Genomic DNA, 26,807 nt, shown 5'->3' with positions numbered 1-26,807 from the left:
ATTTCGTATTTTCTTGAACTTACTCTTTGTAAATGTGTACACAAAACGCTTGCGGATGTGTTTGTCAAGGGTAAACAAATATAGAAAATTTATGAGGCAATCGAGACAGGTCAAATCACATAATTTTCTATTTTCCGATTGTCCGTGAATTTTGTTACTGACCCTGGCCGCTGGATTCTACGTCGAATAGGTAGTAGTGTGGAAGATCTTTCAAGAACAACATGGTAGGTAGATTTTCTTTATTTAAGTTAATAATTTTTATTAGAGAATACTATTTGGCGATTAATTATGTACCTAAGGACATATTAATTAGTAATAAAAGTCTCCCAACTACACAGGCATCAGTTAGAAGTAGAAATATATATGTTGCATTCTAAGATGTTTTATTTTTAACTCAAGATTCTCCAGTTAAATTATTAACATGTATTTCTGAAACACCCTATATATATTATATAAATATAATAAATTGTCATGCTGGTTGCCGATATTTAAAATTTAATGTTGATGACACATGTCAAAAAATATAATATATTTTCAATATTTTGTTTTGAGTAGTGTAAATGGTGTAAATAATAGATGTGCTGACTAAATATTTAATAATTTATTAACATTGCGAAGTGTTAAAAGTACTATACTAATTAATAATCAAAAACAAAAAGTGTTAGCGATGTAATTGCTATCGACATCGGAAATTAATGATAAACATGACGTTATAAGGTAAGCATAAATATTTACTATTTTAGTAACAATCTAATATTGATAAATAATCGTTTACTCTGTAATATGTTGCAGTAAATAAACCAAAATATATATAGGCTCTTTAGTATTATAAATTGCATGTTAAATCAAGGACAAAGGACCAAGAAATAAAAAAAATGAATATATAATTTTTCCAGACAGGTTTGTTATCTACTCATTGGTATGTACATGGCACAGAACATTTTAATCAAGTTCTATTTTTATAACAGTGTTTATACATTGTATAGAAGGATCATTCAACGAATCAACGTTATTAGGTGGGTGTAGGTGTATTAAATGCATATGAACCACAGAAACAATCCTTTTATTGCTGAATAAAAAAGCAGTTTTATTATTGTGTTTATGATAAAGATGCTAATGTTGGTGAATGTTAAACCAGAGTTTATTTACATCCTTTGGACTGTGTATTCAATATTCAGTGTACTTAAAATACTAGCTAAATAGTCAACCTATTTTTGGATCAAGAATTTGTAGAGCAATTTTTTAATAGGTATGTACATACTTCCTTATTGTTTTACAACATTGTTTTAAGTGAAAGGTACCAGGAATTTATGTATGTTTTGAACTGGGGTCATTAATTTTAATTACTTTGTTATTTGAGGTAGTAAAAGTGGATTTTAACAGTGCTCAATAGGTTTATTTATAGTTTTGTTTACAAATCTTTTTGGCTATGTTTGTAATGTTTCATGTACATAAAATGTACCTGAAATTTGAGCAGTACAATTCAGACATTAATCAATTGGTCATATTTAAATTTCATTTAGATCTGAAAGGGTATAAAAGTAAGAAAAGTAAAGCTAATCTTTGGTCCACTAGAAATATACTTTTTAGTGTCTAAAATTGGATATATATGTACAGGAAAACATAAGAATTGTTATATGTAGTGTAGATGTGTGTGAATAGTTTGGAAATTGTGACTAAAGAACAACTTTGTGGCAGATTTCTGTTGTGGACACTTACAACAGTCACAAACTGGGATTTTTTAAAGTGATTTATCTTTGAAACAAGGTCGGTTTGTTTCTCACTTCATATTGGAAGCATTTTTAAAATAATTTGTACCAAAACTAAAACCAGTCAACTTGCCAGTTTGCAAAACTGTTATGAAAGGCAAATTTTATGAAGAATCTTAAGAATTATTTAATTTTCTCATTTATTTTTTAACATAGTTTCCTTTTCGCTGAATATATGTCATAATAAGTTTTTCCCACTTTTCTATCCTTTCTGAAAAGTAATTTTGCTGGAGCTCATCACAAAATTTATTTATTAATGGGAAAACCACTTTTTACAATTAAATCTATAATACATAAATACAGTAGACTCACTCTTAACCGGCCATCTCGGGACCAGAGCCTGGCTGGTTGACCAAATGGTCGGTTAATCTGATGTGCAGGCATTTTCATGAGAAAAATCAAGTACATACATATATCAAACACATGTACAGGAAGTTGTATATTATAGTTTATTTTTATGAACGATAGAGTAATTAGCATAATTTTAACTGGTAGCTCCGACCACTCCATGGGCGTGCTCAAGATTAATTGAAAAATTACTTTGAATAATTGTACAAAATAAATGAATTATTTCAGTGTTATAAAGTGTTATGTGTATGTAAACAAAAGTGACCTCTTTTATCACACACTATATTAGAACTGACTGGCCTACATTAAAAAGGGTTTTAAAAAATTCACATTTTTTTTAATTTTTAAAAATTACAAAAGAGAAAAAGAGTTTTTAAAACCGTCTAAGGTATGTTAAATAGATGAATAAAAATATTAATATAAAACTTACAGCTACTTGTTACAAATCCAAATCAGATTCAGAAGATGAACTTTCAGAACCAAGATTTATGATAACTGGCTCGATCATTTTATCAGTAATATTGTCCAGCTTCCACATTTTTTCCTCTTCTTTAATAGTGTGATTTACTGCCTTTTCCCAGTTTTCAGGTTTTACATTATTTACGGCCTCCAAAAACAACTGTTTAACATCATGAATTTTAAAAGTGGTATTTTTTCTTGAAACTTCACTCTTTATCTGTGCCCATACCAGTTCAATCGGGTTTAATTCACAATGATATGGTGGGGATCTAAGTACTGTCATTCCACGATTTTTGGCAATTTTTTGGCCAAAGTTAATAAACCACCTTCAACAAAACCGTCTGAACTGCCAATGTGTACTATTATCAGCCTGCGTCCCTTTCCTGATGGTGGGTTTAAACCAGTAGATAAGTTATTTACAAAAGCGTGCCTTTGACTTGTAACAGTTTCATCCTGCCAAAATTTATTTGGTGTATGACCCTCGTTGATCCATGTTTCATCAAGATAAAATATTTTTCTTTTTTGGTTTCTCATTTCCTTTATGGTTCTTAGAAAATGTCTTCTCCATATGACAATATCGCTTCTTTCTAATAAAATAGACTTTCTGGGATTCTTTTTCCAGCGGAAGCCTATTTCTTTTAAAAGTTTCCATAACGTACTTCGACTCATTTCTGGGTAATCCTTATCATCTCGAACTGAGACAAGAACTTTATCCAATGTTGGAAATTCTTGTCTAAAGAAGAATTCATGCACTTTCCGTCGAAGTCCTTCTTTAAAATGATATTCTATTTGAAATTTTGGTTTCCCTGGAGCATTACGTGGCATTTGAAAACTACCACATTTCTCTTCTTTAATAACTCTGTAAATCGTAGATTTCCCAACACCAAGTGTACTGCTAACTAACTCAACGGTCTCATCAACACTTTCACATAAACGTTTGTCTGTAAATGATTTAAAACAATTAAATATTAATGTTTTTTCATTAACTGTTAGAGGACCAATTTTTCGGCGTTTACACGGCACTTCCAAATTGTCCATAACACTAGTATACACAATAAACTGCACCTTGCAACTGAAGTACCTACTTTTAGTGAACTGTTAAGAATTTTGAATACGCCACTTGGACCTTCCTATATATAAAATGGAAAAACCCACTATCACATTTTCTGTGGAATAAGTTTAGAAGGTAATTATCTAGTCAATTACTGTCGTAAATTCCTGGAATTAAAGAATTAAATGTTTGATTGTTGAAACCCTTACTTCGTGGAATGCACTCATTTCAGATAAAATAAAACGTTTTATTTTATCTAAAGAATTAAACTTTATTTTGCAAATAGGCAAAGAATTAAACTTTATTTTGCAAATAGATAAAATAAAACGTTTTATTTTATCTAAAGAATTAAACTTTATTTTGCAAATAGGTAGGTACTTATTAAACTTTTATTGGTTATATATAACCAATAAAATAAACATCTTACATTTTTTGCAAATTCATTAGTACCTGTTAACCTCCATCACTCCGACACTGGCAACCTTATTTAGGGATTAGTAAACCTCACAACTATTGTATTCTATTCTGCTCCAACCTTTATACCTGGTGGTCATACTCAATTTAAAATTGTTTTCCTATATACTTCTGTAAACTTGTTGACAAATATCTGTTTTTCATTAAGTCACCCGTATCAACAGTTTAGGGATTTGCATACATAATTTATTGTTTTATTACTCTCTCATACATAAAAATACACTATAATAAAGATCACGGAGTATACAGTTGAAAAATACTATTTATTTCTATGTACATGTTCTATATACATATTTAAATATTTTACAAACTTGTTTTAAAAAAATCAGTAACTTTCTTCTGTTTCTTGACATTAAGTGAATTTTTAAAAACTATATCTCTCCATTTTTTAAAAACCAAGACATCTATTGAAGATGACCCAGGTTGTTGTTCAATATACTTCAATGCCACCTCCATTGTAGGTCTCACATGGTCAACATCATCATCAGTCTCGTCATTTTCATAGGGCTCTTCATGTGTTGCTAGTGTAATTATTTCGTCGTCTGTCAAAAAAGTTCCTTCACAGTTAATCCATTCTTCAATATTTTGGCCTGCATTTGGACATTTTCGGATAAAGTTTGGAGATCTTGAAGAATGGTGGTAGAATTATCTTCTTCATATGATTGTTGACACTCAACAAGTTCCTCAATGTTGGCCCAAAGTTTTCGCCAAGACTTAAAGAAAGTAGAAGCAGAAATTTCTTGGAAGGCGGAAGCTAACAAGTAAAATACGTCCGTTAAGTTAATTTTTTTGACGATATCAATAACATTGAGATCTTCACTTTCTGGACGTTGTAAAATTTCGGACAGTAATCTGTCTCACATGTTAGGTTTCGAGGATGAGTTGGAGCATTATCGAGAAGTAGGACTGCTTTAGTGGGAGATTTACGCTCTTAAGATGGCGCGTTACTCTCGGAACAAATTCACGCTCAAACCATTCTTTGCGCTCATCCATGCTGATTTTTGTGATCTGTAGAATACGGGGAGGGACGATGGATTTAGCGGACTTACCAACAATGAAAAGAGGAATTTTGTGTGTTCCCGCTGCATTTGAACAAACAGCAACTGTAATGCGCTCTTTATTCTTTTTAAATCCAGCCGATTTTTCATGACTTGCCAAAAATGTTTTTTCTGGAAGCATTTTAAAATTGAGACTCATCTCATCCATGTTATATACTTGTCCGGGTTTTAATTTTTCCATTTTTATAATTTCTACAAACTTTGAGGTAAAATCAGTTGCACCTGAAGCGTCCGCGGATATTTTTTCCCCACTTCATTACCATTGGTTCCACAACCCATGGTGGGTCTTGGCCTGGTCAAGGATAAGTCTCCATTTTCTCCTATTCTTCGCCTTGGCTTTCCAGTTTCGTACTCCCAACATTCTCAAATATTCCTCCACCTGATCCTTAAATCGTGCTCTGCGTCTGCCTCTTCTTTTCACTCCATCTATTCTTTGGTTAGATATAAATATGTTTGGCGGCACCATCTCATTCATTCTCTCTATGTGACATAACCACCGTAGCCGGTTTATTTTGATGGATCTAATAATATCAGGTATACAGGCGGTAGAGTTCGAAATTATAGCGTCTACGTAATAATCCGCCCTCCTGTACTCCTCCATAGATATGCCGGAGGATTTTACGTTCAAAGCATCCTAAACGTTCTTCATCGCTCTTTGTCATCGTCCATGTTTCCGACGCGTAGGTGAGGATGGGCTTGATAAGAGTTCTGTATATCACTAGTTTCGTTCTTTTTGTAACTAGGCTTGTTGTTAAAAATTTTTTTAATCCCTAATAGGCTCTATTTGCCAGATATATCCGTCTGTTAATTTCTGCACTTACTGCATTATTCTGATTAATTTGTGAGCCTAGGTTTTCTCTACTAATTTTTTTCATAATTAACTCCGTGACGTGCCTTCCATCGAGTCAGCCAACCTTCACTTGTAATAAATTCGCCTCCGTCTATAATTTTGCTGTGTATACATAAAGCCTTTTCCCTTAGAATCGGGCCGCTAATAGGTGTGCTCCTTCGCCGGCCGTTATTGAAGGAACCACAACCAAAGAGCTTCATCTACTATCTCGAATTTCGTTTTTTTAGTGCATCTAGTTTTTATATTTTCCATTAGGGTACCTATAATTTTCTCTGGGGGGGTTTTGGTAGGGCACTGAAATTTTTTTATGCTACCTCCATTATTTTGAGTCCTTAAACTTTGTCAGTAACAGTGTCGGAATAGTGCCCTGGGGGGGGGGGGTTTAACCCCCAAATGGGTCCCCTGGGTGCGCCACTATTTTATCTAATTCCATTTGGGCGCAGAAATCCTCGATTGAATGCCGATCCCTTCGCCAGTCATTCACTATACTTTTCCCCACATTCAACTGTGAACAAATTTTCTTTACCGATTCACCTTTGTCGATCCGTTTAAGCACACTTAGACGTTTTTCCATCGTCACAACCACACGTTTACGCTTCTCACTCATTTTCGCACAAGACGAATTCAATCCTCCTCGAAATCAAACAACTGACAACCGGAACCGGGGGCGAGAGACGATCATCAAGCGGCGCTTGATGATCGTCTCGTACGCAAAACAATAGGAAGGGGGAGTGATCGGTTAATACGACGGCCGGTTAATGCGGGACCGGTTAAGAGGGAGTCTACTGCATAAATAAACCTAAACTAGCTATGTAGAACTATGTAGCAACATCATATAAATAACTATATCATAAAAATGAATACATTGGAAACAAAAATATGGAATCTACAAATCATTTAAAGCTAGTTGAATGCTATTCTTAAAAACGGGCAAAGATATTCCAGTAAAACCTAGAGCCTCATCACTGAATTCATTGGTAAGTCGGGAAAGATGTGCCACTGGACTATAAAAATCATAGTTAATGCTGTTATATGGGACAACAACCAAGCAAGGATTTCTGGTAGCCCTATTAGGTATTTTATAGAACAACTCGAAACAGGACAGGGCAGCAAATGTAGCCAGGTAACAGCTTAAAAAGAAGTATTGCATCTGGCATTATCCTGAAATTTTCCAGAGTATGAAGCTTAATTTGCGTTAGGATATCTTCTTATCTTCATTATAATATTCAGTTTTGTCTATGGCCGTATTTATCATAGATATAACAGTTACACAGAACTAAATCTGGTGAAACTGGTGATTGGTCGATTAATTCATATAGTAATTGATGTAATTTTGTTTGTAATCAGGAAAAAGTGAATTTTTTTCTCAAATCAGTGTAGAAACGGTATCACAGAGTTACGTAGTAAACACCAGTTATTTCTATGCACTTTTTCAAGTAAAAAATGTGACTAGTTTATTCACAGTATCAACAAAAACGGTGGTTATCATCTTTGAAGTTGAGCAGGAGATTTTGGTTTCTTAGCTGCCTTTTCCCAACTGTTTTGACCATTTCTTCATCTTAGCATCTATAAATGAGTCTATGTTTCATCAACAATCACTTATCGCCAAAAAAATATTTTTGAATTTGACCTGATCATCGAATTCTTTTTTTTTTTCAAATAAAATATAATATTCCATAAAATTAATGTCACTAGGTAAATGTATAAACACAAAAGTCGCATGCATTAAATATTGAATGTTATGATCTATAAAAACTTTTATTATCAATAAAAGCTATAAATGATTTACTTTTATGGTATTTCTTAAACCTCACTGGTCATGAAAATAGCTTTTTGTGCAATATTCAAATAATTACCATCTTAATAACATGTTTTATCATGTATTGTTTAAAAAATTGATAGCAGCACTTTTATTACAGTATTTTGTTTTTCAAATATATTATAAATTTACCCAAAAATGTATGTTACACCTGGTCTGTATGATAAAATTGGCTGAAACTTCTGATTTTCGTTTTAAAATGTTTTAAAACATTTCCGTGTTCTTTCTTTTACTGTAGGTAATTTCTTATCAGCGATCTTAATGTTTTATCTACCTATCTGCATTCATGTGATTTATGTTATGCTTTCTTGAACATTGCTCTTATCTTTTCTATCCATTCTGTTCTATTTCAGAATATTGTATTTCGGCTTTTATCATACTGTGCTATCTTTTTAATAGTTCTCCCCATAGCGTTGCTAGCTTTGTGGCAGTTTGATTGAGATCTTGAATATTTTCTGTAGGATCTTTAAGTTTTTTTTAATATCCTCCGGTTTCTTCTTTTTACTGCTTAATCTTCTCGTATCGATCTTCTGTATTTTTGATTTTGTATATATTTTGCCGTATAACTTCTTAGAACAACAAAATTTATATGTCATGAACACACACTCCAAGAAACCAGCAAACCGAAAATGGACGTGGATATCTCCCGATAAAAAGACGAAAAACGAGATAGATTACTTCTTGTGTGGGAACAAAGACATTTTTGAAGATATAACTGCTCTCAATCGATTCACAAATGGCAGCGATCATCGCCTTTTAAGAGCAAGGATTCTTGTTAAACAGACGAAAACCAGTAGAGACAGGCCACATAATTATTGTAATCAGATAGATCAAACTAAAATGCGACAGAAGGGAGATAAGTACAGAGAAGTTTTAAGAAAAGAATTTGTAGAACATTATCAACAAGAATATTCCGACATGAACACGATTAATAAAGAAATGCAACGAAAGGTCTTGAAAGCAGGACTGACTGTTGCAAAGAAAACGAAAAATAAAGAAGACAGAATAAGTGATGGAACAAAACGGTTGATGGAAAAGAGACGCATATTTCTAAGCGAAACACCGGTGGTTTTAAAGAATTGAATAAACAAATAAAGAAGGGAGTAATGGAAGATTTAAGGATCTACAATGAAAACAAGGTAGAAAAAGTAATAGAAAAGAACCAAGGCCTGAAATGCTTAAGATCAAGTACACAATGAACCATGCAGGGGCGGATGGGCCCACCGGGATACCGGGAATTTTCCCGGTGGGCCGTCGTTTGTGGGCTGCCACGCGCGGACCTAAACCCTTAATTTTTCAACTGCATGAATTCTGGCATAGTCTTTACAGAAGATATGGTTAGAGCCGAATTATTAGCATTAGTAAAGGCCAATAAACCATTATTCTTTATTTTATTTTCTTCATTATTATGTACATAACATATTTTTATAAATTAATCGTTTATTTCAATTTTTGTCTGTAGAAAAACTTTTTATTTTATTTTTCTGGTACGCCAATGGTTTAAATCACAAAGTATGTAGGTGGTATTTATTATAGGGTTTGTTCCAGCCAACGAACCGTCAGAAACTCTCAGCGAAAGTCGATCAGCACGAGTAAAGAGGATAATACTGATGACTGTATTATTGTTCTCTCACTGACCAACTGTTTGCCACGAATTCTGACTGTTTCACTGAAGTTATTCCGGTTCCAAAAGACACGAATTATTATGTGACGTGCGCTTTTACTTCGGGATTAGTTGAATAGTGGCGTAGAAGGATAATAATAAACATTTACCTACTTCTAAATTAACCAATAACGTTATATATTACTTAAGCCGATTTATTAGAGTGGAAGTTTAAGGTAGGAAATAATTATTTAAAATAATTTTTACTATACAGGGTGTTTCAACACTATACACCGTGTCCAGAAAGTCGCGGATAAACAGTACAAGGTGTTATTCTGTACTAAAAGTTCGTATTTTTTTTAAATAAACACATTAATAAATTAGGCAGGTGCAAGCTTTCTGTTTAAATCATTCGATTAAAATAAATTCTCGTACATCCTGTTTCATCTTCTTTCCCAAACAAAAAATTTACTTACTTTTAGTGTTTTGTAGTATTGTTAAGTTCTGTAAAAAACTATAAAATTTTGTAAAAATCTATTGCTTTCAAGTGTTTTTTTACGTCTAATTCGCAAACAAATCGTTTTTGGGCGTTTGTTTATAAAGCAAGAATGTTGGTTGTGATGTCTCCTACCACGTTTAAAGGTTTGTAGGTATAGTTATGAAATACTCTGTATAAACATGCTCAAAAAGCGCCTATTCTAGCTGTTCAATAATTATGAAATTTGTTACGTTAGGACGAAAACTGCTTGTATGATAGCCGTCAGAACCAATATACTAAGTGAATAAAAAATCAAATACCAATGCCACCAAAACGAAAAGGAGGACAAGAAAAAAAACTAGAAAGGGAGAAGAAAAAAAGATGTGAAATAGCAAAAAAATGTCACTCTTTGGATAATTTGCTCAACAGTTATTCTGTTCCTTCAACTTCAGGGGTAGAAAGTGATATTAACACGGAAAAACAAGAGCAAGAGCAAAAATCCGAAGAAAATTTACCGGTTTCAGAAACTAAATTTGAAACTGAGTTAAAGCTGTCAGAGGACTCGGACGACGACATAGAGACAAGTGATGAAAGCGATAGTGAAGCTAATGTAAAAAAGGCACTTAAAGACGAAGAGGCGCTACTAAAGCTGGGACAGCCGGAAGAGACAGAATCTGGCAATTTCTTCGACCGTCCGGATCCCAATAAATTACAGCTATTTTTTGAATTCCATCCAAAGGTACCTGTCGCCCAAAAAGATATACCTTTCAATGTGGAAAAAGCGTTTACACGTAATAATAAAACAAAAAGGAAATGGTTGAGCTATAGTGAAGAAAGAAAGGCACTTTTCTGCACAATTTGTCTTGCTTATTCAGTTGAGAGTAATAAAGATCAAAGTTCTGCTTTTGCAAGGGGTATGTCTGATTGGAAACATGTATATCAGCGAATAAATGAGCATGACAGTTCAATCAGTCATGGAAAAAACTGCGAAACATATTTCATGTATATTAAAAATCAAACAATTGAAAAAATACTTTTTGGAAACGTTGTTGAAATGAGAAATAAAAAAGTTGCAAGCAATCGGCACGTTTTGGATGTTATTATTGATGTTATAAAACTAATTGGCAAACGAGGACTTTCTTATCGGGGCACAGCAAATGAAGCTGCATACAATCTAGAAAATGAAAACCTAGATCATGGTAATTTTTTGGAAATAATCTTACTTTTATCGAAATTTGATGTTATTTTGAAGAAACATTTGGACGCCATTGTTAAAAAAAGCAAAAGTTATCACAATAGAAAAATCAAACGTCGAGCTGGAAATTTCTACACATTTTTGTCAAAAACTACTGTAAATTCAATCATTGTCATAATCACAGAAATTATTCAAAAGAAGATTTCTTCAGAGATACAGACTGCCACTATGTTCTCTATAGAAATAGACAGCACTCAAGATATTTCAGTAACAGACCAATGTTCAGTTGTAACAAGGTATGTTAAATTGTAAGTATAATAAAATCTTCACCTTTGCTTATTTTATTTTATTTCAGGTATGTTTACAACGGAACAATTCACGAACGCCTTCTTGCAGTTGTTCCTTGTCACAATTCAACAGGGAAGGGATTCCATACCATGATTCATGACATACTGGTAAAAAATGGTTTGGATGAAAAAAATTGTATTGCTGACTCTACTGATGGGGCGGCTAATATGCAAGGGAGATATTCGGGATTCTCCAGTTTCATGGTCCAGGAAAATTCAAATCATGTTCATGTTTGGTGTTATGCGCATATTTTAAATCTTGTTCTGACAGACATTTTTAAATCCCACATTAAGGCCGCATCATTTTTTTCATTACTGAATTGTATAGCAGCATTTTTTAAAGAATCTCATCAACGCATGGGTTACTGGTTGGACATTGGCAACAATGCTAGATCACAGAAACTTCAGTTGATAGGAGAAACTCGTTGGTGGTCAAAGGAAGCAGCGCTCAGTAAAATTTTTGGTAATTTTAATGAACCTAATAAAGCACTGTACGTTGATTTAATTGACATTCTTAATACAATTGAAAATTCACAAAAAATTAAGCCAGATGCAAGAGCGACTGCTGCAAATTACAAAGCACAATTACTGAAATACGAAAATATTTTAATTGGGCACATATTCTTAAAACTGTTCTCTATAACAGGCCCTTTATCAAGATATATTCAGACAACAGGGTTAGATTTATTAAAATGTAACTTTATGGTTAATGATTCTATACTGAGTTTAAAAAAAATGCAACGAAATTTTCCAGACATTGAAGCATCTGCAGATAAATTTGTAGGGTGGGCTAAACTCTCTTTTGAAAGGAGAGACTTCGAATTTTTTATTGAAGAACAATTGCCCGAGTTTCGATCAAAAAAGAAAAAGAAATTCTTTGATGAGAAAACTTCTGATGAAATCCCAGTAAGCCCAAAAGAAAATTTTAGAATTGTTTTTTTTAACGTTATTGCGGATACTGCAGTAGAATCAATCAGTAGAAGATTTGCAAACAACGCTGAATTATGTAGGGATCTGAGCATTTTAGATCCAAATAATTTTGAAGAAATCGCCAAAGGTGAGCTACCTGAGAATTCTCTAAAAATATTGTCAGAAAAATTAATACAGTTTGATTCTTCTGCAACTCCTGCAAAGTTGAAAGAAGAGTTAGCAAGCTTTGCAAGCAACTGGAAACATATTAAATTAACAATTGAAGATTCATATGAAGTAAATTATGCTAGACTTGATGTGGGGTTAGACGACTCTTCTTCTGCACAGTCAGATGTAGACGAAGATGACTGTATAACAAAACAGAGTACAAAATCAAGGGTGTGCATCGAATCTAACAAATGTCAGAACTGTGTCATTTGTTGCTACGGTTCAATTTTAAAATATAATTTGTTTAAGGGGGCTTATTCCACGCTGGTATTGGCTTATCAATATATACTTTCATTGCCCATCTCGCAAGTGGCATGTGAACGATCGTTTTCAACTTTAAAATTTATCAAAAATAGATTAAGAAACTCCTTGTCTGATAATAGACTCGAGTCGTTCATGCTGATGAATATTGAAAATGATATACTGAGCGATATCAACAATGATGAAATTATTAATCGTTTGGGTCAAACAACCAAATTAATGAAGGACGCTTTAATGTATTAATATAATAAATAATAGGTTACCATTTAGTGATAGCTATATATGTAAAACGATATTTCATTCACCTATAGCTTATAACACATTAATTTGTTATTTATATATCTTAAATATCTTAATATAGAATTTTCTAGAGCAAACTTTGTATTTTATATTCCAAGTTTCAAGTTTCTATAGTTTAAAAAAATCAAAAAAACTCCCATGTGTATATATTATATATATATATATATATATATATATATATATATATATATATATATATATATATATATATATATATATATATTTAAATTTTGGGCCGCCGTCGTTTATTCTCCCGGTAGAATTTTACTTGCCCATCCGCCCCTGGAACCATGTGCAACCATTCATCGCGTTAGACTATCATTTTTTCACACAGTGGTACATGTCCTATTTAAAGGGCGACTGTGAGAACCGTTGGTCATAGTACACAAGGAGTCCTTTTGAAGTTTGCTCAAAAAAAAAAACGACAACATGTAGCCTTTGCGCTGTCTCTGTGGGGCGTTGTACGTAGAGAAATGACGCTGGTTTGCAGTGTACCACAATCAATGATTATGTGTTAGGACTTTTATATCTATAGAATAATTTCTTACATAGTTTACTAATTATTCAAACAGTCGACAAAAACATAGCGAAATGATTTCAAGTACTTTATCACTACATAAAATTCATATGTCGTTCACTTGTATACAAGCTAATAATGTGTATAAATAAATTGGTTTCCTTATCTCGAACTGCATATTTTATTTACGACTATAATTAATATCAACAGTAAATATAGTGCTGTTGATAATATTATTTTATCTATTGTGTTTTGTTAGCTATTATAATTAACGTCTGTGATAATCTGTCATTATATATTGGTAAATAATTAGCTGAACATAAAAATAATCAAAAATAAAGCACTGCTTTAAAACACCATTTTTTAAATTCTTTTAGTCACATTACCAATACGTTAGAGTCATTATTTTTCCATGTTTGATATTCACATTGTATCTGAAATTGTAGATGCTTCTGGTATTGATTTTATTTGAATTTTTATAATCAGTATACTTCTCGTACATTGGAGACAAAATTTCTGACATTGTATTCTGACGATATTGCTCAGCTGCGAGTGTTATTTTCTTCCAGGTCTCCTCTACTCTTCAATTTTACCTCGTGGTACGAGTTTTAGTAGCGAATATCGTGAATATATCAACAAATGGTCAAAATATGACACTTTAATATATATTGTCTCAAAGTGACTAGTCTGTACAGGGTAAATGCACAACATTGATGCCATACCTCTTTGCAAACTTGTATTAAAATAAACGTCACTTCTTACTACTTAGCCTAATCCATCTTTTGTGTTAAGGTAGCTTAAGTACTAATGCCCACTAACGACCCTGTCTGGCTTTCTTCTGTCAGTGGTTCTCATTTGCTACAACATACTTGGGTTAAATTAAAATAAAATAAAAATTAAGAATTGCCTTCTATTTATGTAACACAAACCGTTTGTTTTTAATTCTACAGTATGTGCTAGCGATACAAACCATTTGTTTATAGATTTAAATAAAATCGAATAAAATAAAACTAAAATATAAAGAAACATTTTATTTATGTATTGTTCTGTTCAAAAGTTAAGGGGGAAGCACTTTTAAAAACCGCACTGTATATGTTGGCAGTAACAAAACGTAGAAATATCCGAAAATAAAACTAATAAATAAGTTGAAAATAAAAAAAGTCATTATATTTAATTTAGTGTGTAAATAATCGTAATTGTACGCCGTTATATTTAGTTTCTTTTTCTGTCAATCGCTGTCACATTTAGTTTCTGCTTCACTATCATCATCATCATTATTATCGTCACTGTCATCACTATCTCCGTTATTTATATTTATAATAATTGGTTCGATATCATCTAACAAATTGTCAATTTCCCACATTTTTTTTCTGTTGCTATTACGTGGTTTACGTAGTTTTTCCATTTCTCTGGCGTAATGACTTGGTACGCTGCTGTAATTAAATTTTGCATTTCAGCTTCTTTAAAACTAGCGTTGCGTCCGGATATATACCGTTTCACTTTTCGGTGGGATTGAGTTCACATTGATAGGGTGGAAGATTCAGAATCTTCACATTGTGCTTTTTGGCAATATCGTCTATTATGTACCCGTCATATTTTGCTTCGAAGACCTTGACCACATCAAGTAACTCGCATTTTAGGTAGTCTTCTTCAAAAAATAAGTCCTTTGACAGAAGCCATTATCGAATATCTTTTTTTAGTGTTGAACTGTTGGGAATTTGTTCTGACTTTCTGCTGTGATAGGAGGCATTGTCCATTACCACAACAGTTTGTTCTGGCAAATTTAGCATTAAGTTATTTTCGAACCAATCTTCAAAGGTCGGTCCATCCATTTCTTCGTGGTAGTTCTGAGTATTTTTATTGTCAAAAACGTGAGCTCTGCTCCATCAATAAATCCACTGGTAGATCCTGCGTGCAATAAAACGAACCGTGCACCACGAGCTGTTGGAGCTTTTAATCCTGTTGTCAGACCACGAACAAAAGCATCGCGATGAGATGTAATTGTTTTATTAACCCATTCTCCACCAATCATATCCAACAACAGCCACCAACAAATAATAACAATAACAAAACAGTAACAGTACATCCAAGATGGTACAAATAATCGTAACTCGAATATGTTTGCGCGCTCCGAAGAACAAATAAAGACTAATTAAGGCCCTGGATGTATCAAGTTTTTAAACATATTCTGTACAAGAATTACTAGAATTGCTTCTTCTTTCCCTCCTGCATGAAGAATGATGTGTCTTTTGCCTTCGCTATCATGTGTTTTATTGATTTTTTGCAGTCGCTTTCCAAATTCTTTTAATTCCACCCTTTGCAAATATCCATGTCTCATCTAAGTATACGAATGTTGCATTTTCAGATTTAAGTCTAGTATATTCTCTCAAAAATTTAATTCTTTTGTGAACCACACTACTTTCGTATAAAAGTAACCTATTATTTTCTTTTTTGAATTTAAATCTTAAATCTCTTAACACTTTCCAAAGGCCAGTCCTCTTAATTTCAAAAACTTGTCTTTCTCTTTTTTTTTGGCCATGTTTTCACGCTGATTCAACTGATTTTTTTCACGCATTCGATACAAAATATTGTAAATTTCAAATTTTTCTCCAACAGGTAAGTCAATGCTCCTAGAATGTTTACGAGTCGTTTTCTTGTCTTCGAGATACTAAGTCACAGTAAGATCTTCTTGAGAATCTCTGACAGTCTTCATTAGTTTTTAGCTTACTTTCACTTATCCCGAGTGCGTCACAAACGCGTTGATTTATACATGATAATGACTTTAAAGGTCCACCATTGTTTATTTCCATGGTAAAGTATTTATGCACATTTGCAATTAATTCATCAATATCCAATTTACGTCTAGGAATGATGGTCACTTGAAACTACACGTTTGAATTACAATATACTGAGCTTAGATCAATATCACAGAAACTTTTTAACTGTTGTGCTTGAGAGCTAAAATATAATATAACTGCTTACAGTTACTAAACACATTAAGGACATTAGTCTAATGATCATTAGGAATGCCGTGTAATTTAATTATGTTTGATAAAAAGTTTAGAAATGGTTGGAAACCGTACATAAACAAATTAAAATGTTTCCTACAATTATTTTATTTTTAGTGCAAGTATTGTCATTTGAAAATAAAAAGTTAAATATATTTACCAAAACCCTCACTTTAACCTGTCATTGCAGACGTCTCAAAAACGGTACACTCTAACAGACATATGGTCAATCTAACCACCACTATTTAAATTTACAAAATATTCTAGTTTATTCCGAAGTATTTTTTAACAAAAATTAAAAGTTATATTTTAGAACTTTGTACTAAGAAAAAACAAAGAGTTCATGGAATATCGCAAAATAACTATAACTACACCCACCCAAGAAATTAGTCAGAATCAAAATCAGTGTCTTCTTTTTCAGTTTCGGAACTAGAATCTTCACCTAAATTGATAATAAGATTTTCGGTTACTTCGTCAATGAAAGGTTCTGCTTCCACGAATTTTTCTTCAAACTTTTTTGCGTATCACAGCGTTTTTTCCAATCTGAAGCACAAAAATCGTCAAAAAAGTTTTGCATAACTGTTGAACATTCCCAATATAAAAAGACAAATTTCTTTGTCTCACGTTTTGCTTCAGTGATTGGATTTAAATCTTGATCTATTTCGAACGTTTTAAATTTGGGCTTATTGAGTTTAATAATGTACAAATCAAGTTTGAACATATTCGTATCAAAATAAATATTCTTAGATACTAACCACTCTATCATAATTTGTTTTCTGCTGTTAGAATTCGGTACTTTATCTTTTTGAACATTGTGATAAGACTCATCGTCAATAACCACGTCCGACGTTTGAGGTATGTTGGGAAATAATTTTTTTCAACCGTTTCTTGTAATTCGTAAAATTCATTTCGTGTCGTCTCCGGTATTTGAATTTGATATAAAAATGAATCACCTCATTTAACACCGTTATTTGTGGGAACCAGAAACTGGTTAGATTATATTACAAGCTTGTTACAAATATTTGATACAGCATACAAATTGAGTATATTCTTCGTTCCAGATGATTCTTGGAACTCTCCTAACCATCTTTCTTTGTTTTCTGCCAACGTGGAGCCGTCTGCCCGAGGAGCTTCGAGAAGATGACAGCAAGTGTTACCAACAGTGCTTTCATAAATCCGAAAATGAGTGTCCGAGTCCAAGCGATTCTTGCAGATGCCGTCAGTTGAGTGATTGCAAGAAGGCTGTAGTTTGTTGTGATATTAACGATCAAAGTTTAAAAGATCAACTGAGATGCGGAAGTAAGTTGAGTTTTATATAATTTATTGTTATCAACAAGATAGCTGTTCACGTTCTGCAGTTAATTTATTATTAGTTTTTACTTCTTAATTAATCATAATATTGGTTCTTTCAATACATACAGTGATACCTCTCGACATACGAGTGTAATTCGTTCCATAATCTTGCTCGTATGTCAAATTGCTCATATGTCAGAGCAATTTTCCCCATTGAAAACGTAAGCTCTTAATTTTCGTCAGTGATCTTCGCTTTTTTCGTCATACTTTGCTCATTTTCATCTGCAGATCGTTTAAAAAAACTGTCCAAAGAGGTTTGTACAAAGCAAATTAGAAGTAAATAAGAGGTAAGAATTTGAATAAAAACCGATTCCTCGTATCTCAAATCTTGCAAAATCATCTCAAAGCACAATATCGCTCGCTCCGCGGCTCGTATCTCAAAACACTCGTATTTTAGGGCGTTCGTATATCGAGGTACCACTGTATATCGATTTTGCTTTTGCTTAATATCTTTCCCATGACTGACCAAGTTCTTCGCATGTTCGTATTTCTTCTGTAGTAACCTAGTGCCTTGTATTTCATCAGATGCTTTGCTATATTAGACTAGTTCTTACTTTAATTACGTAGATTCTGTTGCTAGGTACCTCGTAATCAAAGACTTACTTTCTTATTCTTCAAAACGCTCAGAAATGCACCAAAAATTTTATTTCATCTTCCAGATTTGATTCAAAACGAAATAGAAGCCCTGCACATACGAAACGCCACACTAGAAGTCCTGAACCTCAACTTGGCCGAATGGAAAAACCTAAGGTCCATGGCCATCACCGATGGCCGTATAAAAAACGTCAGCGAGGCCTTTCCTAAAATGACGATGGTCTCCTGTCTAAATTTATCCTCAAATGGCATACGGGAATTCCAGAAGAGGTCCTTGTTCAACCTCTTCAGTCTAAGTTTTCTAGATTTGTCTCACAATAACTTGACGGAAGTGCCCAACTTTAAGATGGACGGAGCAGTGACGTTGGATATTTTGGGTAAGAAAAAAATGAAATAATTATAAAAAATCCCTCTAGTTTACCAGATTTAGCTCCTTTTTCCTGCTAATATTAACAAACATCTAATTAGAAAACGCTTGTCGCGAAAAAAGATAAAATTGATATAAGAACTTTTCATATCACCCTCGTATTCGTAGATGATGTTATACGAGGGTAATAAGAGAAGTTCTTTCTTCTCAAAAAGATGTTTTTATTTCAGGGAATCCTTCTATACAATGCACAAGCGTAAGAGAGACTTTTAACAAATCAAAGATATCGTTTAAAAACGAAAACTCAACGTATTGCTCAATTGCTACGAAAACCTTCGGATGGTTCGATGCCAAAGATCAAGTTGCCGTATCGGAGCTGCGAAGAGCTCACGAGGTATGATATTTACGCACATTTCCTTCGTTTTTTATTCTTCACGTCATAAATATCTGTTATTTCTTAATTACGCGATGTTCTAACAATTAACAATGAAAATATTACAAAGATCTTCGTATTTATTAGTTTTAGAAACAAGTAGTTATTTTCATTTATTTATTGATTTCAGTGCTCTTTTAATCTTATCTATCATAATCTATCCTAACCTCACTTAATTCAACCCAATCTCATATAACTTAATCTGTACAGATTATTTTTTCCTAAATCTAAATAATTAATAAACAAATCCAAATCTAATTGGAACACAGCTTAAATCGAGTTTTTATTTTAGCTGGAAAACAATTGCATCAAAAACTGTACATGTAAGCCTCACTCTTTAACCCTTGGCATGGGGCAACCCCGGGTGTATACCGTATCTGTCGAGTGCCCAAGCAGTAACTTGCACTACTTACCGAAGCCTTTACCACCATATACTGTCGCCTTAGATGTTTCTAATAATAGTGTAAGTATAGTATTTTTAATATATACTACCTAAATATAGGAGCTTTCTTGAGAAAGAGGACAGAAGATTGCTTTCTTGAGACTTTGGAAGACCTATTTCGTTAGTTTCAATTAAATATTCAGCTCAACACAAATTAAAATTGTGATAAATTGACAGAAGCTATTGCAATTCGAAGAAAGAAAAAGGAATTATCACCTTGTTAATATTGCCAACTTGTTTTATTATACAATTTCTAAAGAAGCTAATAAAAAATTCATATACATACTACTTCAACAAAACCTAACACCGTGTTACACGCGGAAACATAACCTAAAACACCGAATAAGGTTTTTATAGTGTTGTGAATTTATTAAAAGGTTCAATATTTATAACACTTACGAATTTAATTTATTTTTTATTTATATTAATTTATCTTACAATAATTTATATATCCGAACGTAACAATTAAAATCGCGAGCGCGTCTTCACAATCAACTCTGCCTCCATATAAAAATGTTTTATTTATATACATAAATTGCCGTTATCTCGAAAAGTCGAAAACCTTCTCGACTAGACTGAGTGGTAGCAAACAGGTATTTTCACATCGGCGGGCCTCCAGAAATTTCGAACTGGTGTTTTTATAACATCATGTGTCAGGTAAACATGACCTAGAAAATACTCGAATGAATAGGCATATTAGTAATAAACATATTTACCGTTTTTGGGTCAGAATTTATCGTAACAATAGTTATAAAGTTGGTTCTGTAAAAAATATTTATACGCAAAAAAAAGCAGCCAACAAAGAGCAAGTTGAAATAACCCAAAAAAGAAGTTATCTGTACATGGAAGTGTCTTTCGGTGAAGGTGTCGAAATTTTCTATGCAAAACTTTCTATTTTTTCGCTTATCCTTGACATTATTTTAATGTTTCAAATTTTGTAGATATCATCCTTGAAAGAATTGAACGATCCGTCTTATCAACAGTTGCGAATTTTAAAGGCCGATAATAATGAAATCACTTCGATAGAACCTTTAGAAGGTACTCTGTTCAAAAGTAATTTCGAAGTGCTCAGTTTACGAAATAACAAAATAAAAAACGTAAGTACCGAATTTATGCAACCAATAATACAGATTCAGATATTATTCTGTTGTGGTGACGTCACATGTGAAGTTTCTCTGAAGTTAGCTCTAAATCGTTTTAACACGATCACTGCCAGTATGTCTAGGATAATTATTATTATTGTAATAACACAAATATTTTTGTATTTCAGATCGATCCTTACTTATTGGAGTTCTACAGATCGTCTATAAGTATGCGAAAAGTTTATCTTGGATTGAATGAGTTAACTTGTGATTGCACTACTATAACGGACTTCAAGGTAAAGTATTAGAACGTATACTAGGGTAAAATAAAAAATTCTCAGGTCGAAAATGACAAATTAATTATCTATTGATAGAAGTTGAGAGAATTAGGACACTTTTGCTAACACTTTGCTATATGTGGTACTCAAAATTTATCTTTTACGTTAGATGTGGCTGCAGACCAAGTCGGACTTCATCAAGGACTATCGTGAGATCAAATGCGAAGGTACCGACATTAGTGTGATCAATATGGATCCGTCCAAGTATTGTAGAAGCCACGAGGACTGGACGGACTATATCTACTGGATAATAGCCGCAGAAGTGTTCTTACTGATCAGCCTTATAACCAAAGTGTCTTACGATTACTGGGTGTTCAAAACCGCGGGTTATCTGCCTTGGCCTGCGAGCAAAATGCCCAAGTTGCCTTGTGACTGGCTGTGCGAGTAAAAAACTTTTTCGGACTCTATTTTTGAAGGTTGTGAGTTGTGATATTTATATGATGATGTGAGAGAAGTACAAAGGTGTAGGTTTTCTGCCTGGCATATATAGTCATTATGCCGGAATGATATATCTGGCAACACTGAAGCTCTTGTTGGAATATGATTGCACTTTGGACATTAGTATATAATTATATTGGTATATGATATGATGTAGGAATCGTTTTTCCTACCAAACTGCCAAACATATCGCCTAGTATTATTTTTTGAAACATATTTGATACCTGTACTTGTCTTGTACAGCCAAAAATTCCTTCGGCGGTTCTAAAATACGTAAATATACTTTAAGACCTACATATACATATAACACAACGGATTAAAACAGCCTAACAACTTATTTCAGCAGTTTTTTACCTATTTAATACAAAATTTACAATTCGACAGCGTTGCCAGGTTAAATAATGTATAAGTGCCAATAAAAATATACGCTATAAGAGTGCCTATAAGTTTATTATTTATTGAAACATATTTATTTCTCTACGTTATTCGTTCCAAGTCACTTTCAAGACAGTACAGCGTTGCCTTATCGTCGGAAAAGTAATGAAGTATAAGGAATTTTAAAAACAATGAAAATTTATACATCTATATGATGCAACAAGCAAAAATGAGTACAATAACTTGTTTTAGGATATTTTTACGTACTTACCCACACAATTTACAGTGTGACAGTGTTGCCAAGCTGTATCATGTATCGGCTTTCGGTAAATGTACACTATATGTCAAACGGGAAAGTTGTGAGTGCTGCAAGTGTACCTATAGGTCCATTGCATATGAAAACAATGATCAATTTATATAAGAATTACTGTACAGGAACGTATCAACGCCTTATAGTCGAAAAATATTAGAATATAAGGACCTGAAAACGCTACAACGGACAAAAATTGGCACAATAACTTCTGTATGTACTTTTTTACCTGCTTATACACAAAATTTAGAACACAACAGTGTTGCCAAGATGTATAATTTGTCAGTTCTGGCTAAATGTACACAAATATGCCAGGCAGTAAGGTTTAATTGCTGTAAGTGTGCCTATAAGTATATTAAATATTACAACGGTGATAAAATATGTTTATTGCTATATATAAGCCTACGATATTCGTCGCACGTCATTTTTACGGTCGTACAGCGTTGCCTTTTTGTCGGAAAGTAATGAAATCTAGTTAATTTTGACAATTATGGCTGCATAACTAACTGAACGCTAAACGGAAATTGTAGGAGAAAAGAACAAAAGCTTTTAATATACTTTTTATATTAAGCAATGATTTTGATAGCTATATTAGCGATTATAGTTTTTAATTGATGGTATTGTGGAGCGATGTTTAAAGATTTGGGAGCATGTTGCATCATATAAGACAAGAATCCTCTTATAAATGTTTATTTTGTTTATTTAAAAGTTTCGGGTGTTACTATATACCCAAAATGTTTAAATAAACCAGAAGATCTAGAGTTATATCTTCAATAAAAGCAAATTTAAGTAAATCGAAGTATTATTGATAATAATTTAGCAATTATTTCATTGTAGTTTATAGGAAGCTACTAAACAGTGGTAGTGCAATGTGAAAAACCATTTTGTTCTTATATTTTGCAACACGATAGATGTAGCGAATGTCAATTATAGTGATGAGCCGCGACCGCAAGTTCAAAATTCATCCAGTGGCGTATCTGCTAAGTATTAATTTGTGTAATCTTCAATTTGGATAGATTTGCGTCCGCCCACCTAAATACTTCAACTAAAAAACTTACGTAAAAGATTCTCCCGAATATTCCACCCATAAACTTCGAGAAAATGGATTTGCCTAAATATTACCAAAAAAACTTAATGCCAAGTTAATTTTCCCAAATATTTTTCCAGAAAACATATAATTACTTTTATATACTTACTAATAAATCATCTACATATATTTTTGTGGAAAAATATTAATAACCATTGAGAAAAATTGATTTTCCTAATTATCCCACCAAAGACTTTTGGAAAATCGATTAGAAAACGTACAGAAAATTAATTTACTTCAATAACTCCACAAAAAATGTTACGTAAAATGGATATCCCTAAATATTCCACCAAAAAACTCCGAGAAAATGGATTTACCTAAATAATTACCCAAAAAACGTATGTCAAGTTGATTTTCCTAAATATTTTTCCAAAAAACTTACAACCAGTTTTCTATCAGCACCAATAAAGCTCCTATTCAGATTTTGTAAGCAAAATAACACGAGAGATTGAGGAAGAATGTATTTACCTAATTATTCCCCCAAGGGATTTTTGAAAAATCGATTTCTCTCAATATTATTTCAAAAAACGTACGGAAAATTAATTTACTTAAATACTCCCACCAAAAAACTTATGTAAAATGGATTTCCCTAAATATTTCACAAACACACTTAGAGAAAATGGATTTGCCTAACCAATTAACAAAAAACTTAATGTCAAGTTGATTTTCCTGAATATTTTTTCTGAAAACATTACTTTTATATACTTACTAATAAATTATCTACATATATTTTTTGGAAAAATAACATTAACCATTGAAAAAAAAATTGATTTCCCTAATTATGCCACCAAAGACTTTTGAAAAATCCATTAGAAAACGTACAGAAAATTAATTTACTTCAATAATTCCACCAAACATGTTACGTAAAATGGATATTCCTAAATATTTCACCAAAAAAGTCCGAGAAAATCGATTTACCTCAATAATTACCAAAAAAACGTATGTAAACGTAAATAATTCATCCAAAAAACTTACAACCACTTTTCTATCAGCACTAATAAGGCTCCTATTAAGATTTTGTAAGCAAAATAACACGAGAGATTGAGGAAAAATGTATTTACCTAATTATTCCACCAAGGGATTTTCGAAAAATTGATTTCTCTCAATATTCTTCCAGAAAACGCACGGAAAATTAATTTACTTAAATACTCCCACCAAAAAACTTATGTAAAATGGATTTGCCTAACTAATTACAGTAATTACCAAAAAAACTTAATGTCAAGTTGATTCTCCTGAATATTTTTCCTGAAAACTTACAATTACTGTTATATACTTACTAATAAATTATCTACATAAATTTGTTGGAAAAATATCATTAATCATTGAGGAAAAATTGATTCCCCTAATTATGCCACCAAAAACTTTTAAAAACTCGATTAGTAAACGTACAGAAAATTAATTTACTTTAATAATTCCACCAAACATCTTACGTAAAATGGATATCCCTAAATATTCCACCAAAAAAGTCCGAGAAAATGGATTTACCTAAATAATTACCAAAAAAACGTATGTCAAGTTGATTTTCCTAAATATTCCTCCAAAAAACTTACAACCACTTTTCTATCATCACTAATAAAGCTCCTATTTAGATTTTGTAAGCAAAATAACACGAGAGATTGAGGAAAAATTTATTTACTTAATTATTCCACCAAAAGATTTTTGAAAAATTGATTTCTTTCAATATTTTTCCAGAAAACGTACGGAAAATTAATTTACTTAAATACTTTCACCAAAAAACTTACGTCAAATGGATATCCCTAAATATTCCATCAAAAAAGTCCAAGAAAATGGATTTACCTAAATAATTACCACAAAAAAAAACCTATGTCAAGTTGATTTTCCTAAATATTCCTCAAAAAAACTTACAACCACTTTTCTATCAGCACTAATAAACCTCCTATTCAGATTTTGTAAGCAAAATAACACGAGAGATTGAGGAAAAATATATTTACCTAATTATTTCACCAAGGGATTTTTGAAAAATCGATTTTTCTCAATATTCTTCCAGAAAACGTACGGAAAATTAATTTACTCCCACCAAAAAACTTATGTAAAATGGATTTCCTAAGCAAAATAACATGAAGAGGTGAGGAAAAATACATTTATTATTTAATTATTCCACCAAAAACTTTTGGAACATTGATTTCCCTAAAGATTCTCCCAGAAAACTTACGGAAAATTAATTTACTTAAATACTTCCACCAAAAAACTTACATAAAATGGATTTTCCAGTCTGCAATCTTAAATTCGGAGAAATTTGCGCCCACCCACTGTTTCATTACTACGATTTACCGAAGCCAAAGTGTCCTTTTGTAAAACTTCAGCGAAGAAACCTCATCATAATTGACGTTCGCTATATTTTGTTTAGGTTTATTTTTCATTTTTATCGTACATTCATTGTTGCTCAGTTATTTTTTTAATAAGCAATGTATATTTAGTATTCTTTATTATTATTAGTTATATCAACGACGAAAATTGCTATTTTGGTATAGAAATCAGTGGCAAACAATTTAATTTTATTGAATTCCACCAATAAAATGTTCCTAATTGATTTCAATGTGGAAATAGACGTTGATAATGTTATTTTTTATTGTTATTTCTTTATTACTGGCTCAAAACAACGAAGATAACTTGTTTTTTTTTCTATTTTGCGACAAAATACATGTGCATTATTCAGTTTAAATATATTTGTTGTTTATAATGTGCAATTTTTATTATTTTTATTGACGTAATATAAATGTAGTATTTTTCGTCATTTCAACGTCGCGTCAACTATACCGACAACGAAATTAATGCTCAGTTTGTGCTCTACCGGTATAGAAAGAAACCAAATCAATGCCACTCAAAATGTTTGGAAGTAGAAACAATTCGGCGGTGATTTGCTGTTCAGATCGGCTGATAAAGCGTTTTTAATTTACACTAAGATCAAGATATTTCATAAAAACATTATTTTTTGGTTATAAATGTCTTTTTGGCAATCAAAATTAATGCTATAGAGTAAATTGGTTGTTTTAGGGCGTTTTATAGCTACAACAACGAACAAAAACCAATTTTTATTTGCTCAGTACCTATATAAGTACTACAGGTTGTGGATCAATAAACTATCAGTGACTAAGATCATATTTTTTAATATTTATCCATCAATAAATTCCAATAAACAGTGCAGAAGAGGCAATTTCCGAACTATAATTGTTTGATTTTGTATTTAATTGACTTTAGCAAGCATTTCTTAGACACTGATATATGATATACAATGTTGATCTTTATGTTCATGTACAATTGAATACAGGGTTAATAAACAACATTATTTTGTA

General features: G+C 32.3%; 1 protein-coding gene across 3 annotated transcripts; it reads left to right on the top strand.

Annotated features, from left to right (window-relative positions):
- On the top strand, window positions 1-26,807 carry hfw (leucine-rich repeat domain-containing protein hfw). Of its 3 annotated transcripts, none has more exons than XM_072542517.1 (8): window positions 1-224; window positions 17,736-17,973; window positions 18,687-18,998; window positions 19,219-19,382; window positions 19,714-19,884; window positions 20,805-20,960; window positions 21,134-21,241; window positions 21,393-26,807. In XM_072542517.1, exons 1-8 carry the CDS (start codon window positions 222-224, stop codon window positions 21,669-21,671), a joined length of 1,431 nt encoding a protein of 476 aa, XP_072398618.1. In that variant the 5' UTR covers window positions 1-221; the 3' UTR covers window positions 21,672-26,807. The 3 variants fall into 3 exon arrangements, with proteins under 3 accessions (XP_072398618.1, XP_072398619.1, XP_072398620.1); XM_072542518.1 differs by lacking the exon at window positions 1-224 and adding an exon at window positions 518-717; XM_072542519.1 differs by lacking the exon at window positions 1-224 and adding an exon at window positions 994-1,249.

This window comes from Diabrotica undecimpunctata, chromosome 9, assembly GCF_040954645.1.
Source record: "Diabrotica undecimpunctata isolate CICGRU chromosome 9, icDiaUnde3, whole genome shotgun sequence".
Classification (NCBI taxonomy): Eukaryota; Metazoa; Arthropoda; class Insecta; order Coleoptera; family Chrysomelidae; genus Diabrotica; species Diabrotica undecimpunctata.
Note: the sequence above shows the minus strand (reverse complement) of the source record. Positions and strands in the feature narration are given on the sequence as shown.

Coding starts and splice junctions, on each gene's coding strand:
- hfw (XM_072542517.1), top strand. Junction 19,383..19,713: donor AGCTGCGAAGAGCTCACGAG/GTATGATATTTA, acceptor TTTTTATTTTAG/CTGGAAAACAATTGCATCAA. Junction 19,885..20,804: donor TAGATGTTTCTAATAATAGT/GTAAGTATAGTA, acceptor CAAATTTTGTAG/ATATCATCCTTGAAAGAATT.